General features: G+C 38.3%; 1 protein-coding gene across 2 annotated transcripts; it reads right to left on the bottom strand.

Moving 5' to 3' along the window:
• Window positions 1-55: 55 nt before the first annotated feature.
• On the bottom strand, window positions 56-18,471 carry Serpinb10 (serpin family B member 10). 2 transcript variants are annotated; one of them, XM_008840669.3, is made up of 8 exons: window positions 18,433-18,471; window positions 14,865-15,041; window positions 11,280-11,345; window positions 10,731-10,868; window positions 6,242-6,359; window positions 3,768-3,910; window positions 2,561-2,716; window positions 56-711 (listed from the first exon to the last, which is right to left on the bottom strand). In XM_008840669.3, exons 2-8 carry the CDS (start codon window positions 15,030-15,032, stop codon window positions 307-309), a joined length of 1,194 nt encoding a protein of 397 aa, XP_008838891.2. In that variant the 5' UTR covers window positions 15,033-15,041; window positions 18,433-18,471; the 3' UTR covers window positions 56-306. The 2 variants fall into 2 exon arrangements, with proteins under 2 accessions (XP_008838891.2, XP_029423031.1); XM_029567171.1 differs by lacking the exon at window positions 18,433-18,471 and having other exon boundaries at window positions 14,960-14,988.
• Between the last annotated feature and the right edge of the window lie 778 nt (window positions 18,472-19,249).

Genomic DNA, 19,249 nt, shown 5'->3' with positions numbered 1-19,249 from the left:
ACAGTAACATAATGATCAAGTGCTCAAGAACTGTAAGACATTCAGTTGAATAATAGCATTTTTATAACATAAAAAAAAGTTACATTAAGACAAATCCTGAGAATATGGAAATAATTTTTTGATGTTATTGTCTCTATATAGACCTTACAGGGTCACCAGAATGAATTATCTTAAGACCTATTTATTACTATTCACAAGTGAAAAAATGTGTAAGCTACAGACTTATTTTGTGATAACTGTGCTTTTTCGTCTCATGTTATATTTTTTATACTGTCAGATGGTGGTGCAAAATCAGAGACACAGAGCCTAAGGAGAGCAGAATCTTCCATAAAAGAGGAAGCTATTAGTTTTGTTGTGCCTGATAAAGAAAAGAAATGGGTGATCTACATTGAATTCAATGGAAGGGACCTTAATTCGAAAACCGACCTCGCTCCCAGTGGCAGCTGCAGCCTCTGTGCCCTCCTCATTTATTTCCACAAAAGCCTTGTGGAAAACATTGGACAGATACAGGTTTCTCCCCAAAGACATGTTTGAGAAATCAGCTTTGTTTTGGATAAAGGCATCAGTCATGCCCATACTGCTTAGGGTTGTCTTGAGATCATAACTCTCCTTCAGTTTGAACTTGGGGAGATAAAGCTGTACTTCAAACAAGTCCATCATGTCTTCACGGGTCCATTCATTCAGCTTCTCATAAGTGATGGCTTTTTCCAGCTGTAGGATTGGAATTCAGGAAGAGTTCGTGAATTAGAGAGAAAAACAATAGTAAAGAAAATTACTAAGATCTCTCCCTTTACTCAGGGCAACGCAATATCCACTGGTTAAGTGATGAGAATCTTGATAATAGCACTAAAGGAATAGATTTAGAGTATTTCCAAAGGGAAATACTTCTCCCACAGGATGCAAGACATCAACTACACTAAAACTCCCAATACTGAAAGGTATTTAGAAGTCTTCTCCACAACAACATATACACTGCAGGGCAAACTGCATGTTAGGGCATGTTATGATATCTAATTTTGAGTGCAAATTTTATCAGATTATGCAGCCCTTAAGAGACTCTTTAAGCAGACCTTTAGTTGTGACAGTGAGAGCACTTCCATGGAGAATTACAACATGAGGTTTGAACATGTTAGAGTTAATTCACTGATGTATCAAAATCTGAATAGACCATTGGGAAGTGGTAGGACTGTGAACAGTGGGACCTGCTTGTGTCTTGCTCTGGCCCCTTCCTATCTCCACCCCACCCTGCTTCTTATCTGCCAGGAGGTGAACTGCTCTGCCACAGCCTCTTTGCCAGGATGGATGGAAACCTCTGAACTGAGAGCAAAACGAGTCTTTCCTCCCTTAAGTTGTTTCTGTCAGGTATTTGGTCACAGCAACAATAAAACTGACTAATAGAGTGCACAAACTGTAAATGTAATCAACATGCGATTTTGAGAACAAAATCTGGAATAAAATTTCTTCACTTTATAATTAAAATTTATAAGCAATGCCCAGAAAGAATGAAAAGGGGAAAAAAAGAAAAATTCAAAGTCTTACGAGCAATTTTTTTTACAGTGAGCATAAAGGTACTTTTATTTTTCTTTATATTTTGAAATTTATAATTAAAATGCATATATGTAGACATACATGATTATATATGTTCATGCATTTGCTTTTTTAATGGCATGCTTGTATCAAAGCATATGCATTTGCTACTTTGAGTGTTGTCTAGACCTAAGCATAGTCTGTCAGTGACATATTTGTGAATGATGTATATTAACAATGTGGCAAGATCTTCATCTCTGGACCCCGTATTCTTAGGAAGAAGCCTTTATTTAAGCTGTGACTGTAATAGCTATTGGTCTACACTGGCCCTAGTTTATCTTCTCTACAGAAGACATTTTGTAAGACAATATTGAAATATTTTCTATCTTCTAATGCAGGCCATGGAACCATTAATATTCTGACACATATGAAAAATCAGGCACTGAGCAAAAAAGACAGGAGGTCTAGTGAAGGAGAAGCTAATGGTCCACTTAGGCATGTATTTGCTCAGGCTTAGCAGAATTGTGGCTATTAACCCCCTTAAATAATATGTGAGGAAGGTGTGCCCAAGGTGTGTATAGATTACTTAACTTTTGGGGGGAATGGTAGACTAGTATTATTACATTTATAGTTTCATAAGGGTTAGAGAGATGGCTCAGCAGTTAAGAGCACTGGCTACTCTTGCAAAGAACCCAGGTTCAATTCCCAGTGCCCACATGTAGCTAACAACTGTCTTTAACTCCAGTAGCAAGGGATCTGGCACCCTCTTCCAACCTTTGTGAGCATTCATGATACAAGTGCACTTACATACATGCAGGAAATACACTCATACACACAAAATTATAAGATATAAAAAATTATCGAGCTTTGTAAAGTATGGTGTTTGAAGGCCAAGCAGTTAAAACTCAAAGTAAGCGGATTTCTTTCTTATATAGAAATTAAGAAACATGGAAACCATGTATTGATGTTTTTCTCTATAAAGCATAAAGGAAAACACAGAACCTATCTTTATCAGACAGACCAACTTATCTACCTGTTCCAGGCCCTCAACATCTTCTGGCAGCAATATAAGCAGGCTGAGGTCACGGTTCTGATAGTAGAGTTGAAGGCCTATTGTCTGCAGCTCCTCAATGTGGAAGATTTGAAGTTTTTCTTTCATTGACATCATTTGTACTGGTTTGCTTGTAGTCTATTAAAAGCAGACAGCAAAATCATAGGAGAAATTTTTCACTAGTTTCCTAATACTATATCATCATTGCTTTCTAGTTGTCTCGGATATTAGCAAAATTAGTGACCCTCTGGTAAATGCTGAATGCAGTTTTCCAGATCTTGCTTCTGGAAAATTCTACCAAACAATATCATCAATGGACAGTAAGAGATCTTCTGTCTCTAGCACTTCTAGAGCAGCCTGCAGTGCCATAACAAGGTGAATTCTCCCAAGCATTTATAAGAATATATAATGTAACAAATATCACGCAAATGCCAACTATACAAAACTAAGATATATTTCACATACATTTGAGAATCTGAGAAAGTGTCTTGGTAGCATAAGAACTGAAATGCACTAAGTGAATGAAAAGCAAACAATAAGATTAGGAAAGATATTAGTATAATGCGTATCTGATAAAGAAATATGTCAAAATAAAAAAGACTTCATTAAATTCGAGGACACCAAAATGAACAATCCAATTTTAAAACCTGGTAAAAAATGCAAACACATAATTTACCAAAGACAACACTTAACTTATGAAAAATGATATGTCCCTGGGGAATTGCACATTAAACATGCCTACAGAATGGCAAAAATCTAAAACGCACTACTACGTCCTGGCAGAGACGTGAAACAACAGAAGGTGCATTGCCGGTGGGAGCACAACGCAGTACAGATGCTTTAGAAGACAATCGGGTAGTGTCTTAGGAAAATAAACATCATCTTCACATATAATCCATCTGTGGTGCTCCTAGCTCCTCTCCCAACTAGGCATAAAGTTTACTCTACCCATCTCACATGTGTATGACAGAACTGAGTGATAAAATGTATGAATAGCCTGTATTCAGAGCAAAACAAGAAAGCAGAAATTTCTCTGTAGAATCAGAGAAGGATCTCCTCGCCCCACCTTTGCTTCCCTAATAAGAGCCATATTACCGGAACGTGTTGTGAGAAAGAAGAGTGGATTTATCATAGAGCCTGTTTTGCAATGTCATGGGAAAATTCAAAGTGGTTTTAAACCAATTCCTACCTTGTTTATTCTGAAAGGCCTCTCTGTGGTGTTTTGCACTAAGAACTGATGTTCCCAAGTTCCTTTAAAGTAAAGGGCGTTCACCAGAACCATCCTGGTCTTGGAGTCCACAGCATCATCAGGTAGGAGATTTGGAATTTTACCTATAAGAACAGAAGGTCAGGGTTCAAAATGGCTGGTAGAAATATGTGTATTTGGATTACATAACCAGATTTCCATGTTTCTGGAACCACACAGTTTTCTTTAAAGGCTATGGCTTCAGATAGTTCAGTATCAGAACACTTGTAATACTGATTCAGAAACTGGCAAGAGACAAATGCTGGAAAAATAATATGCTGCCTGTTCAGTAACCATCAATCATTCCATAGTCACAGTTGAAGGGAGACCTCCATTTACCCCAAAACTATAAAGCAATCCTTGCTTGGCAAACAAGCCCGTAAGGGACCCCCATAAACCCCAACCATTAGGTTCTGCAAATAAACCCTCTGGAGACCTTTATTAAGAATGCAGTCCTTGACAATCCCCTACCCAACCACCATGGCTCTGCACCTTTGCAAAAGTACTTGAGCTTCCCTGCTGGTTGGGCTTTGCAGCTGCTGCAGTATCCCACTGGTCAATGATCATTCCTCATGGACTAACAAAGGCAAATATGGATTCTAGGAGGTTGGTTTCTTTTCTTTCCTATCTGCGACTCTTTCAACTTTTAATCTTAATGTTTACCAGGGAAAGAGTTAAAATTCCTAATTCCCTAACAACAGTAAACAAAAACAGTAGCAGCATCCATCTTCTGGGACTACCATCATTTAACATGTTCCCAACATGCTAACTAATGAATCGAGGCAGAGAAAATGAAATGTGCGGTTAGCTATATAAAAGGAGGATACACTGTTCTTATTTACAGATACTATTGCTAGCAAGAAAGTCAACTGAAGAACAAAATTAAAAATTCTTCTAAATGTAGAATTATACTACTACACAACAGTAATTTTTCTCCTAGCAATAAATATTAGAAAAAAAGGTATAGTTGTATCCTGGTTAACACATTCACAAAAATGGTGATGATAAAGTAATTTTAATTGTTGCTGTTTTTTGAGACTGGGTCTTTGTTTATAGCCCAAGGCTAGTATGGCACTCACTGGATAGCCCATGTGGGCCTCAAACTCATAATCCTCCTGCCTCAGTCTCCAAAGGGTTGGGATTACAAGCATGTGCCACCAGGCCCTGTTTACTATTGTTAAACCATAGAACTTTATGTCTGCCAAGGATCCAGACCAGGAAATTAGCTTTAATAAAATATTCTTAACAAGTTTTTTTTCAAATTTATCAGTTGTTCTGATAAAATCCCTTTATTTTCCTGTGCCAAAAATAAATTTGGAGATCTCAAATTACATTTAGTTGTAATTTTCCCATAGCCCCCTTTGTTCTGAAAGTCCCTCATTTATTCATTGTTTTTCATGACCTTGACACTTTTCAAGAAGAGTTGCCATTTGTTTTCAGAATGTTTTCAAATTCTCAGTTGGAATTTATCTGATTGCTACTCAAGATAATATTCAGGTTACTTACTTTTGTGGAAATATGTCACTGTTGTGGGTTTAGCTTTGACCCATTCTCAAAGGACATATTTAAGTTCTAACTGATTTATTTATCTGATTGCTACTCAAGATAATATTCAGGTTATTTACTTTTGTGGAAATATGTCACTGTTGTGGGTTTAGCTTTGACCCATTCTCAAAGGACATATTTAAGTTCTAACCCCTAGTACCTGATAATATGTGACTTTATTAGGAAACAGAATCTTTGCAGATTTATTCAAGTTAAGATCATGCTCTACTGAATTAAGGTAAACCTCAGTTCGTTGACTTGAATCTTTGGAAGAAGAGGGGAATTTAGGCTTATATATCGAAAAGACACATGCTAACATACAGGGACTCAAAAGAGACACAGACACAGAGAAGCCTTTGTGGTAAAAGGCAAGGCTAGAATGATGCATTCCCAGGAACAGGATGGATTGCCAGCAATACCACAAGCTACAAGCCAGGGCAACATCCCTAATGGAGGATGACTCTGGAGATGGATTTTGACATTCATTACTCAAGATGTTTATGATCATGTATCAGCAAGGTAATGCCCTATTTTTGTTATCAATTATTACATATATATCTTTAAAATAAAAAAATAACAATGTTTTGTATTTCTGATTTGCCTTTTCCTTCCCTTTTACCCTGGACTCCTCTTTGGAATTAGTAGACTGTGATGTTTTTCTTATTTGTTAAAATGGTGGCCTGGCTTCTACACTTCTCAGGAAGGCTGAAAATCTAAAACTTATGAGAAAAAACAGAAACAAAAGTTCTAAAAATTTAGTATGCATCTCACACTTCACTAAAGAAACATATAGCCATACATGACACAATTTCATACAGACAAGATGAAGCTTGGAGAAAGCCTTTGGCAAGTGCCTTTTGGGGTCAACTTACCCTCAGTCTGGCTTTCCACCCAAGAGTTGATCTCCATCCTGATCTGGTCAGGAGCTTCTGTAAAGTTAACAGACTGTAGCTTTGCACCAAAATATGTTTCCACATCCTCTAAATATTTCTGAAAGACATGGGCAAAATCCCCTTCTATATTGCTTGTCCCAAACTGAGAAATAAGGCCTATTTATGTTATTTATAAAATCGAATTAGGCAGTGCCTGCTTGCTGAACATCATCACAACTGTGCTTATTGATGGCTGTGCTCCTTCATTAAAGGAGGGGCAAGCAGGGTCAGTGGACCCTCACTGGAGTATCCATCCACTCTTCCCAGCCAGCTGTATGTAATTTGGCCCCAATCACACATGGTCTCCTGGATTTGGGGAGGACTAAAGGGAAGGCTAGGTAGAGAAGGCTTGATCCATGCTGGGTAAAGGCTTTCTGGTATGCATACCCCCAGGTCACTCATACACCTCAGCAACCCCTCAGTCATCTCTGTAAATAAGCTCAGTAAATTCATTGGTTCCCTGGGAAAACTTTAATCAAACATTGGTTTGACACTAGAACCTTAAAAGGGGGTAAGCATTGCTCAGTATCCCCAGGAAAAGAATTCTCACAACAGATGGAAAATTTATTTGTTAATGTTATTAATTCTCATAATTATTAAAAAGGAAAATGAGAATGTAAAAGATGTTAAAAGGATACGCGAATGGAGATATTTTCCAAAATAGACAGAAAAAAATGAGAAAGCCTAAGCAAGTGATAAGGGTCTGTATAGGTTTGCTATGGTATATAAAAGATGAGACAAAAATAATATGCATGTAATCTTGGGGCTGGAGAGTTGGCTCAGCTGTTAAGAGCACTGACTGCTCTTGCAGAGGACCTGGTTTTGATTCCCAGCACCCACATGGCAGCTATGAACCATCCTTAACTTCAGTTCCAGGGGAATCTGAAGCCCTCTTCTGACCTCTGCGGCATTGCATGACACAGGTGCATTCACATACATGCAGGCAATACACTCATACACATAAAATAAAAATAAATAATAATAATAATAATAAACATATAATCTTAAAATTTCTAAGGTCATAGTTTAGTCACTAGTTTAAGGAACAAAATATATGTCTAGTCAAGTTTATCTGAGAACTTTTGGGTTTTGCCCAACTTTATCTACATAGCACATGGTAATTAAAAGTACCAGACTGGTGGAACTAAACTTCTTGGATGTTTAACAACCATACTTTGAGGCCTATACTAATCTGGTCAGTGGGACTTAAATGACACGTTTTGCTCCTTGCCCTCCAAGGTCAACTAAGTTCCAGGGGTCTATGAAGCATCTCTCAAAATGTCCTGCAACTATGGTGAGTCATCTGTCCCCCTGTTCAGGGAGGCCATGGAGACCCCACTAGATGGACTTGAACCAGTGTCCAGTCTACAAAGAGGAGGGTCAACTCCAAGTGATATCAGCCACAGTCGAGCAGGACCTTTTGTTTATCTTCACATAGATGGAACTGGTTAAAGAAAGGAGCCAGGGGTTCCTCCCAAGCCCATGTGACCTCTGAGGAACAGATTCTCCAACAACCTGAAGAGTAAAAATAAATTGTTGGTTTATTTGGGCCAACTGTATTGTCTTAAACATCCAAAAGGAAAATATACACAAAGAATAAAGTGATATTTCTTTAAGAGTTCAAGGGATTATACTTCCCAGACATTAGGCTTAAGTCCATATAAAATGTTATTTAGACAATTATTTCTCATTGATGATTTTGTTTCTAAGCAGAAAGTGCTGCTCAGATGTAAGACTTCAAATCCTGGTCTGCAATACTGTAGTGCCCACCTGTAGCTAAGGGAGACAACCCACAATTTTTCTAAAATGATGACTAAGTTTGTTTTCTTCCCCTATCTAGAAGCCTTTGAGAGGGAACTGACACTGATCCTAGCCACTCGAGCAACTGTCAAAGTGCCTGAAAACAAATCCTGAGCCTATCATCCTCGAGTCCAGCCTTGGCAGACAAAAGAAAAATGAGGAGGAACCCAATAGAGGGATGTTTTTGGAAGCTCTCATCAAGAAATTCCGAATGGACTCTGATATGAACATTTGGAATTTGCCCTGTTCTGACTTTTTCTGGTTCCCTGTATAGAATGTATAATGCTAACTACTCTTGCCTTTACTTCTTCACATCCCCTACCACCAGTCAAAGACCTTCTTTTCTCCTTACAGATAAGAGTTACACAATTTGGGAGTCTTTTAGATAGACCCACTGAAGGGGTATTCCAATTGCCTCACCCTGCATCCCTGTTCAGCATGGAAGAAGCCAGAGAGGTCTGCATCCTGATTCCCTATCGGCAATTTGAGTTACCCCTTCAGAGGATGGTGTGATAAGAATAGGAGGTAGGAATTGGCTAGGCAGTTAGGGTAAAAGGACTCCGAAGAAAAGTAGCCAGTATCTTGGCTAAAAGTCAAAATGTCCTTGGGCCTCTTAGCGACATACTCTGTTCCAAAAGTCAAAAATGTCAAAAGTATTTGGTAGCTCTTCTCTGATCCCTAGAAGATTTTAAGATAACCTCTTCAGAAATTCCAGATGGGATCCAACGCCCTATTTGGCCTCCACGGGCACTAAATGACATGGATGCACTTATGTATATGCAGACATAACACTCATACATTAAGTAAATAAATAAATAAATAAATAAATAAAGAGAGAGAAGGAAGGAAAAAGAGAGAAAGAGAGAAAGAAAGAAAGAAAGAAAGAAAGAAAGAAAGAAAGAAAGAAAGAAAGAAAGAAAGAAAGAAAGTTGTCAGAAAAAAGTGATGGGAAGATATAGGAGGTGTTGGAGGAGAGGGAGCGGACATGGATTTGATCAAAACACATTGTATTCATGTATGAACTTCTCAAAGTTTTTTTTTAAGTTAAAAAAAATCGAATTAGGGCGGGGCATGGTGGCACTTGTCTTTAATCCCAGCACTCAGGAGGCAGAGGCATGCAGATCTCTGTAAGTTCAAGCCCCAAGTGGTCTACATAGCAAGTTCTAGGTCAGCTGGAGCTACAGGGAGACCTGACTCAAAAAGACAAAAGCAAAAACAATTATGGAGCTTGGCAACTGCAAGCTCCCACCCCACCACTCCTATGGTTTCTTTAAACCATGTAGCCATACAGAACTCCAGTTACAGAAGAAATACATGCCACACATGGTTCTGGAACTCTGGTATCACCTTGTCTATTTGTATTCAGGCCTGGAACTGAGACTAGAATGAAAAGCAAAGACTACAAATCACAGGAGTGACTCCAGTCACCAAATGGTGTAGAGAGGCAAAGTTGCCTTTCTGTGGCAGACCCGCAAACACAGTGAGGCTTGTAGTTCTGGAAGCTGTTTGCCACGGAGTAAACCCCCAGGAATTGTTTAACCCTGAAGAAAACTGTATCCCGCCATGAAATGTGACCTAGAAGTGAGGTCATTCTGAGGGAGCAGTCAAGGCTCCCACCTCTGGTCTTTTGATATTTTTTCCATGGCACTTATCTTAACTGTCCATAACTGAGGTTGTTGCTACAGCAACACCTAATCCAAATTGGAATTTATAATCTGGCAAAAGGAAAACATAAACATGAGACATCACTTCCTGTTAACTCAAGGCTATGGACTCGTAAAAAGATATGTGAATGCCTGTGTACTTCTTGTTTCCCAGTGATCACTGATCTCAACTGTCTTTCCTAGTCATGAGTCAAATAGGAGTCTAACAGCCTGCCAGTAATAAGGCTGTCTTTAAGACTCTGTCTGAATAGCTTTAAGATTAACAAAAACCAGTTCTGAATTTCCAAGATTCACTGGATCACACAGCTTGAACCCCCAGGACAACTGTATTTTACCAGTCCTCTCTAACTACCTTGCTCTTTGCCTCTTGAATGGTTGAGTCTTTCGCTCTTTTGATCTTTGCCAAAGGGAGTGATGTAAAATTTTGAAAGAGGCAAATGACTGTCCCACTCTGAGGAGCACTTAAGTCTTAATTGGACAGAGTCATCACGGTTTCCATAGGTGGGGTTTCAGACATCAAGAAAGGAAGGAAGTTGGCATCATTCCATGTTCCCTGCCCTCAAAATCTCTAAAACCCTGATATAAAAACTTTCTCCTACTCTCATCCCAAGGTCAGCGTTGCTCCCAAAGACAACCTTCAGCAGACACAGACTCCAGTCACAGTCCTTTTCAACACGGTCCTTGGTTCTTTCAGATTTATCTTACTACATGGCTGTTTTTCTCTCTGTCTTTTCTTATGAAACAAATGTTAACAGCCTATTTCTATATGTGTTCATGAGCCATTCCTGGTGGTACCTCTTTATTCTACACAATGATCTGACTACAAGATCCGATGTCAGACCCATTTCTTAACAGGAAATACTGACCACAATAGTATTTTCCCAGGAGTCCCTAGAGAAATGTTTAATTGACTTCTTGCTTCGCTCTTCTTTTTCCACTAGTTAACAAAAGACATTTGCACTCACATTATGAAATGGATATGTTTTCTCTCCATATAGCCTATTGGCAGTTTTAAGTATATAGGAACTTGCAGGCATCAGAATTTCTCCAGTAAGGCTCTGGAAATTGGAGAGTATTTCTTCAACCTTGCCTGAGTTGATTTCCTTTAAAAGAAAAGGGATCAGAAAAAAAAGTTAAACATATATATGATCAGTCCACAGTTAAATTATTTGATATATTAGAAGAAAATCTAAAAACAATTTACTTTAAATAGATTAAAATATTTTGTTTAATGTCATTAATACAGAACTTTTAAAAAGGCATGATTTTCTTCCTATTTAAGTTGAAAAAGCAGACAAGAACAAATTTGAAAGTGGAACAAAAAAAATTGAGAGAGTAAAAGGGAGGCAGGACAAGCAAGGGATAAGACCCTTAAAATACAGAGTTTGTATTTTGAAAAACGTTCCTATAACTTCAATGGTTTTAACAAATATTCTAAGAATTGCTTAAATCAACCACTAAAATACATATGCTAAAAGTAATTCCTCAAAATGGATATTAAAATATATAAATACCATTTTCCTTTTCTTTTCACTATCAGGACCAGATGTGAAGTCCAGCCCTCTGTTAAATTGAAGCGCCTGTAATTTAAACGAAAATACAAGTAAGTATGCTTTGCAGAAAATAACCTTATGAAATCATACATCTATAAATGCAAGCCCATCATTCTTATGACCACAAAATACATAAATAACTAAACAAGGAGGCTCTGACCTGATTTATGTCATGTCCTAATGGAACTCAAAAGCTCTTTTAAATAAAAATTTAAAGCTGGATATGGTGGCACATGCCTTTAATCACAGCACTTGGAAGCAGAGGCAGGTGGATCTCTGTGGGTTTGAGGTCAGCCTGGTCTATATAGTGAGTTCCAGGCCAGTTGGAGCTACAGGGAGACCCCATCTCAAAAAGACAAAAATGAAATTATTTTAAGTGCTCTTGTCTTTGTTTGCATATATTTTTGGATATATGAGATGATGCTGGAAATATCATGAGGCAAAAATCTCTCATTTTCCATCTTTTTCTCTATGGTTGTTATAAAAGAAGTTTCAGTGTCAAAATATGGAAGCAACTAAGGTTAAATCTGGCAGATAAGGAAAATGTACTATACACAGTGTGATATTATTCAATCATAAATGAGGCAAATCCTCTCATTTATGACAACATGGATGGAACTGGAGGTCATTAAGTGATGCGAGCCAGACACTTATATACAGAAGCTCATGACGTTTATCATTAGAATTAGAGAGGAGATATGAACAATGTATATACATTCTGTTTCTATTCATGGCCCCTGGCTCCTGATTCCCATAACCTTTATTTCCCACATCACTGCACTAGGACACACAAAAGAATAATGGTTACAGCCATGCACTGACTTTGTCTTGGCCTCTTTTCACCTGATTTTTCTTGTTACCCAGACCATAGAAACCAGAATTTCTCTTCCCAAAATAGGTCATAGAAACTAAAAATATAATCCTCCCCTACCCTTCTGCCATTGATCAGGCCATGTAGATATCCTCTGACCTTTCCTAAACAATGGGCATTCATAAGCAAAAGGACCCCTCGCACAATACCTAGGAGGAGGCCAAGAAGAATTTGACTAGACATCCTTGCTGAGCTTCTTCAACATTAGTCTGTTGGCATTAAATCACATTCTTGCCCACTCATCTTTCCATCTGTCCTTCAATCATGCAATGAAGTCTCCTTAAAAACCCAGAAGACAGGGTTCAGAGAACATCTGAACACATGGCGATTCCCAGGGGTTGGTGCCCCAGGCGGGGGTATGCATGATGCCGTCAGCCTTTGGCCTCTTACCTTGCCCTACCCATCTCTTCATCTGTATCCTTTGTAGTACTCTTTATTATAAACCAATAAAAAGGTATTTTCCCGAGTTCTCTGAGCCATACTAGCAAATTAATTGACATGGATGAAAATGTTGTGGCAAACTTGATCTACAGCTTTCTGGTTGGAAGCACAGATAAAACAACCTGGACCTGTGACTGCATCTCAGGTAGGGAAGGAACAGCCCTGGGAACTACCCTGACTGTGGGATCTGGTGATATTTGTAGGTACATAGCCTCGGAATTTGATTCAACTTGAGGACCCAAAACCAATATGGTCTACAGGATTGATCTTTGTGTGTTGTGAGACTACAGTAGAAGAAACTAGGTTTTAGTTTGTTTTGTCTCCATATTGTCAGGAGAACATGGTCAATAGAGGCCAAAACAGGGAGAAGATGGAGGAATGTTGGGTAACTGGTATCAAAATTCAGTTAGGCAGAAATATTAAGTTTGAGTATTCTACTCCACAACAAGGTGAAGATATTTCACAAAAATCTATTATGTACTGTTAAAAGAATTAAAATACATGAATTCAGTGATTCCTAAAATAAAGAAATACAGAGATTTGGGGAGAGTTATCTGGATTTGATCATTATTCATTGCATGCATATGTTACCATACTACCCTCAGTTAGACATATATATTAATCAGACAAGAGTAGAAAACATGAAATGCAGGTTCATTGTTTGAGACCATCATTTAGACAAAACTATTATTGCTTCAATTAACCCAGGAAAACTCAAGAATTTTCTTCCTGATTGCTTTATTTCTCATTGTTTAATACAGCTTGACACATACAGGCTTAACCTTCAGGTTCACCTTAGCATTTTGTCTGAAAGTTAACAGGAAGGATGTGGCTCTCCCTGTTTCCCCTGAATTGTACCACAGTAGAACAGAAGATAGATCATTCTGTCTCTCACATTCTGGACCCAGCTCATAATAAGGAATAAGTACACCCTGATACAAGTCATGTTGACCCAGAATAACGAAGCACCTGCCGCAGGAAAATTAAATACACAGCAAGCTGTTAGACTCATTTTAAGTGGTTATTAATAGTTAAAGAAAAGACAGGCAACACTCAAGAACATATTTATACAGTAATGACTCAAACTACAATCCACCTAAAAGTAAATCTGCTATATTAATGCTTAAGCATTGTATTCATATATAATGATTACTGATTATGCACATATCATTTACAACAGATCAATAATGTTTATACAGTGTTAGTTTGATATTTTAGTTTTTTTTTTAGATTTAATCAGGAAACTGGGGTTTACACAAAGGAATGACAAAGAAAAACATGAAAAACAGAGTTATTTTTGATGTTTTTCTTTGGTTTTTTGAGACAGGGTCTCACTTTGTAGTTCCAGGCTAATATGGACCTCACTATGTAGTCCAGGTTGGTCTTGAACTCATGGCTACTCTCCTGACTCAGCCTCCCAAGTACTGGAATTACAGATGTGAGCCATCACACCCCACTAGAACTTTTTAACTGTCTCCTTATGTTTTTTCAAGAAAATCCTTCTGACACTAAAAAATTTGAAGTTTGAATACTTACTTCTTGAGACGTTTTAATCATTAAAATAAAACATATTTGGTGTTGAACTAAAATGGATGATAACCTCATGATTTCTCTATGTATTTTGCTGGAGGATACAGATTCTTAAAGGATTTTCCAAACAATTTTCAAATTTATTGTCCTAGTTTGTGTCTCCATTGCTGTGAAGAAACACTCTGACCAATACCAACTTGGGGAGGAAAGGGTTTATTCAGCTTACATGTCCAGGTCACAGTTCATTGGGGAGCCCAAGGTAGGAACTCAGGGCAGGAAACTGGAGGCAGGAGCTGAAGCACAGGTCATGGAGGAACTCTGTTTACTGGTTCACTCCCCTGGCCCCTGCTCAGCCTGCCTTCTTACTCAACACAGGCCCACCTGCCCAGGGGTGGCACCACCCACAGTGGGCTGGGCCTGCCCACATCACTCAACAGTCAAGAAGATGCCCCATGGACATGGCCACAGGCCAGTCCAATGAAGGCAATTCACCAACTGAGGCTCCCCCAACCCAGGTGTGTCAAGTTGAGAACAAAGCTATCCAGCACATTGATATTCTTCAATGGTCTTTATTTTTTATGTAGCAATTTATGTATTTATTTGTTTTGGAAGATCCTGTTGTAAAACATGGGTGAATAGGTTTTCAAGAGAATATAGATATTTAACTTTAAGATGTCAGAGTTTGGTTGGCTTTTCCCACTCACCTGGGCCATCTGGACTGCAGTGGTACCTTTGGTGCCCAAATACACCATGGCTAAAGAAGTTGAGATGCTCCAGGGAGAAAAGAAGATGTTCTTACCCTCAGCAGATTCAGCAAGTTTTTTGCTAAACTCCAGGGCAAACTGGTTGATGGATGCTGCTAGTGAGGCCATTGAGGAAACCTGTGAGCAAAGCAAAAAACCGAGAGCTCCTCAGTGTTAAATCCTTTCCATTTAGTTTACTTCTGTAAAATCATCCATCCATATATGGATACCTATCTCTATATACAACTATTTTAAAAAACTGAATGAATTTCAATACAATTCTACCCCAACATAATTGTTTTACATATTGTTACACTGAAATCCAAAGAACTCAAGAGATTGTCCCTAAAAATTTAGGGCTATTGAACCACAGAAAACATCTGAATTGTGACCCATTGGCAGGTGAATGCTATGACATAATTTTGCCACTTCTTTGACATTTATTATACCACTTGCTTATATGCCTGTATCTAGTCTTTCCAAGCTTTTTTGGGAGTAAAATTTTTTTCACACACTCTCTGAACATCCAACCGCATGTAGCTCAGCACTTTGCCTCAAACAGGTGCTTACAGATGCTATCTATGATTTGTATATAATGTTTACTATCTGGAACACAGTCATATTTTATTTACTGTAACTTGAGATCATATACAATTAAGTGGGAATTCTTATACAGAAGTTGAAAGTAGTTTGCCTTTTCTTTCCTTACTCTTGAACAAGAGAATTCAAATTTTCTTTCTTTGTTATAACACATTCATCTTTTAAACTTCACCTCTAACTGCCCTGGTGTTTAATTTAAATATCTAGTTCTAAGAACTCCTATAGGTACTTGTGCTTATAGAGTTTTGTCTTGCCCCATATCACCTGCCCTCTGAGAAACCTACCACAAGGGCTTTGGGAAAGTCAGAGGTTCTGTCTCGGTGGTAAAAAAAATAAATAAAAATAAAAATAGAATCAAGGAGAGGCATGTGTAGAGTTTTGGTTTCATCATCCTTTGACACTCTTAACATCCCTCTCAGTCATAAGATTCACTAAACCGTTTCCCAGCCTCTAGGCCACACCCTAGGTGTGGCTTCTACCCACTGTGAAAGCTCTTGGTGAACCCAAATGAACAGTATTTGAAGAAATAAAAACATTCCTATGCAGGGCTGGAGAGATGGCTCAGCAGTTAAGAGCACTGAATGCTCTTGCAGAGGACCTGGATTTGATTCTCAGCACCCACATGGCAGCTAACAACTGTCTGTAACTCCAGCTGCAGGGGAATCCCATGTCCTCCTCTGACTTCCTCTGTCATTACACAACATGGGTGCACTTACATACATGCAGGCAATACATTCATACACATAAAATAAAAATAATAAATAAAATATTTTTTAGAAAAACATTCCTGTGCTGTAGTCTACCCTCTCATAAGCTCTTGGAAACTTTCTGTATTTTTTAAATTTCTCTAATTCTTTTAAGATTTTATTCATTCAGGTGATGTTTTGGTTACAGCACTTACAGTACCCTTTATATTTCTAAAACTCATGAATGACATTCACAAGGATAATGTTTGGCCCCTTGGCCAAACCTCACTGACTGTAAAAAGCAGAGGGAAAGCAATGCCTTAAAACCTGGGGTTTTATCTTTCAGCTTGTAGTTTAAGATTATCTGGATTATCCATGTGTAATAAGTTCCTGAAAACTGTACTTCTTTATGACGAAAGAGGTAGCTTCTTGTGGAAAGTTAATATCCACTTACCTTTATCATTATTAATATCACCGGTGACTTATGAGGTATATCCTGAAACATATACATGACAACCCCACCTTTTAAAATCAAATGTAAGGAAGTATTAAATGAGCCATCAAACCAGTCAGAAGTGATTTCTGAAAGGTGCAGAATTTTAAGATGAGATTATATACATAGCTATTGAACAATAAGAAGCATATTGTGTTGTTTTCTCTCTCTCTCACTCTCTTTCTGTGTGTGTGTGTGTGTGTGTGTGTGTGTGTGTGTGTGTGTGTGTGTGTACAGATGCATGTGGGGGTGCATGTATAGAGGTCAAAGGACAGCTTCAAGTGTTGCTACTCAGGAACTGCCTACCAGGTTTTTTGAGTCAGGGTGTCTCACTGGCCTGAGATTCACCAAGTAGAGTAGGCTGGCTGACCAGCAAACTCCAGGGAATCTACAGATCTCCACCTCCCTAAGACTGGCATTGTAAATATGAAGTACTCTGTCTGGATTTTTATGTCATTTCTTGGGCTCAAACTCAGGTACCCCTTTTTGTGACACAAGCAATTTACCAGCTATCTCCCTTGAGCCCTACTGTGTCATTTTCAAAACGAATTGCTCTTTAGAAATTTTCAGACATTCTAAATTATATAAGCTGAATGTATATCTAAAATACACAAATGTATATATTATCTGTGCACACTGAAGAGATACTAAGTGTAAGAAAAAAAATCAAAAACTCATCAAAATATCATTATAAAAAGATACACTTCTAGCATAAGAGCATTGGGAAAAACCTGAGAGCCTCTCTAGTCAAAAAATTTCATTTAATCTGTGAAGAAACTCAGGACCAGAGAGTTAGTTAAATAAGATGACTAGTTATACATAGCTAATGTCACAGTTGGAAGTGCAGTTCTCTTCTCAAAATGCTTGCATCAGAATAGCTCCTGGCCTTTGGGATTTTGATGGTTAGAGAGAGATTGAATAATGAAGGGCTACTAGGGGGCAAAAGGAGTTCAGCAGAGGGATGAGAAGGAAGTTCAGGATGGAGTAAGAGAGAGCTTCCTCGTTCTTGTCCCATGAAAGAATACCCAAGACCATTTTCCTTACTTAAGATAATACTGACAGTGCCACCTTCTTCATGAAGCTGAGCACAACCAAATTTAGCATCTTTGCTGCCTCCCAGCCCTTCCCTATTTGCCTGGAGCTTTTTATCTGAGGAAGGTGTTGTTTGAAGAGTAAGGTAGGCATTAGGACTTAGATAATTTATCGGAGAGAAAGATAACAGCCTTGGACTGCTGACAGGCAGAAGAGCAGATGCTAGGTAGATGGCAGCTTCACAAACCATTCCACATATCAAAGTTCATGCCATCAAGCAACACATCTGACGTGTCATGACTGTATGCGCTTAATTATCCTAAGAATATAATATTCTATTTCTCTTTGTTTAAGGTGACAGATACAAGCTAATAGTTGGCAAATTCAAATACAACTGGAGGAAAGAAATCCCACTCATGTTCTCACAACTTCTGGCAAAACAACTTCCAAAGCTTCCTTATAATTAACGTGTCTTCTCCTTCGCCCTGAATAAAAACTTTTAACCCAAAAGAAAAAAAAACAAAACAACAACAACAAAAAACTTTAAACCCATTCAAGTTTAAGTTTCTGACTTGCACAGAAAAATTCTTAGGGAATGAAGCCTCATCTATTATTCTGAGTTGTGAGTAGGGATCTTAAGTGTTTGCTTGTTCAGCAAGGTACCCACAATATGGAAAAACATAAATAAACATTTTAACCAAAGAAATATTTACAATACCTTATTTCCCTCTGCTGGAGCAGAATTTGCAATCTGTTCCTTTAGTAAGAGACCGTGGCTGAAGAGTTAGGTAATTTGTAACTGAAGAAACTTTTAAAAAAGAAATGGTAGCCCCTCCTTCCTCTCAGCCCCACCCTTGATTCATTTTCATAAGCCATCACTCTCTTCCTTTCAGACTTATCTTGGCCCGAAGTTCAAATAAGTCAAAGAGGTAGACAGCCAAGGCCTTGCTTGAATTATTTAATTACATTTTCCATATGAGTCTGCATGCAGAAACATGAATTCTTATGTGAAATTGTGACTCATAAAACTAAACCCCGTCTACAGATTGCCAACTAGCAACAATTAACAATGGTTTCCTGTGGTATGATTCTTTAAAAAGGAAAAAAAGAAATCTTCAAGCAGGATAATGATGGGCAATGAAATGGAAGATATTATCACTTTGTCACTTACTGCTACTCTGTTAAAGTGTCTCTTAGAATATTCTGTGAGAAGTACATGGGCATGTTCTGTTCTTACGTACAGTGCCAATACAGAACCCAGAATGAGACTTGGATCAGAGTCAGTTTCCCCATCACGAACAAGTTTGGGATACAGTTTGGCTGCTGTTGTTATGTGGGACATCACTCATTTTAGAGTTCCCTTGTTTTCACTAATAGCATTCATAGGCCCACTCTTTACTCACTGCACACACACACACACACACACACACACACACACACACACCACACTCACACACACAAACCCACTATGGCAATGCTTTCTTTCCTTCACATGTATGTGAATGAGAATGGTGAAGGGAATGAATAAAGGCAGG

Source organism: Nannospalax galili, unplaced genomic scaffold (genome assembly GCF_000622305.1).
Source record: "Nannospalax galili isolate Female #2095 unplaced genomic scaffold, S.galili_v1.0 scaffold298, whole genome shotgun sequence".
NCBI classification, from domain to species: Eukaryota; Metazoa; Chordata; class Mammalia; order Rodentia; family Spalacidae; genus Nannospalax; species Nannospalax galili.
The sequence above is the reverse complement of the archived record's forward strand: the minus strand, read 5'-3'. Positions and strand labels throughout refer to the sequence as shown.

Excerpts from the sequence above, each read along its gene's own strand:
- Serpinb10 (XM_008840669.3), bottom strand. The coding sequence starts at position 15,032 with ATGGCCTCACTAGCAGCATCCATCAACCAGTTTGCCCTGGAGTTTAGC. Across the intron at positions 10,869-11,279 it reads GTGAAAAGAAAAGGAAAATG|GAAATCAACTCAGGCAAGGT; the intron begins GTATTTATATAT and ends TTTCTTTTAAAG. Across the intron at positions 2,717-3,767 it reads GGCCTTTCAGAATAAACAAG|ACTACAAGCAAACCAGTACA; the intron begins GTAGGAATTGGT and ends TGCTTTTAATAG.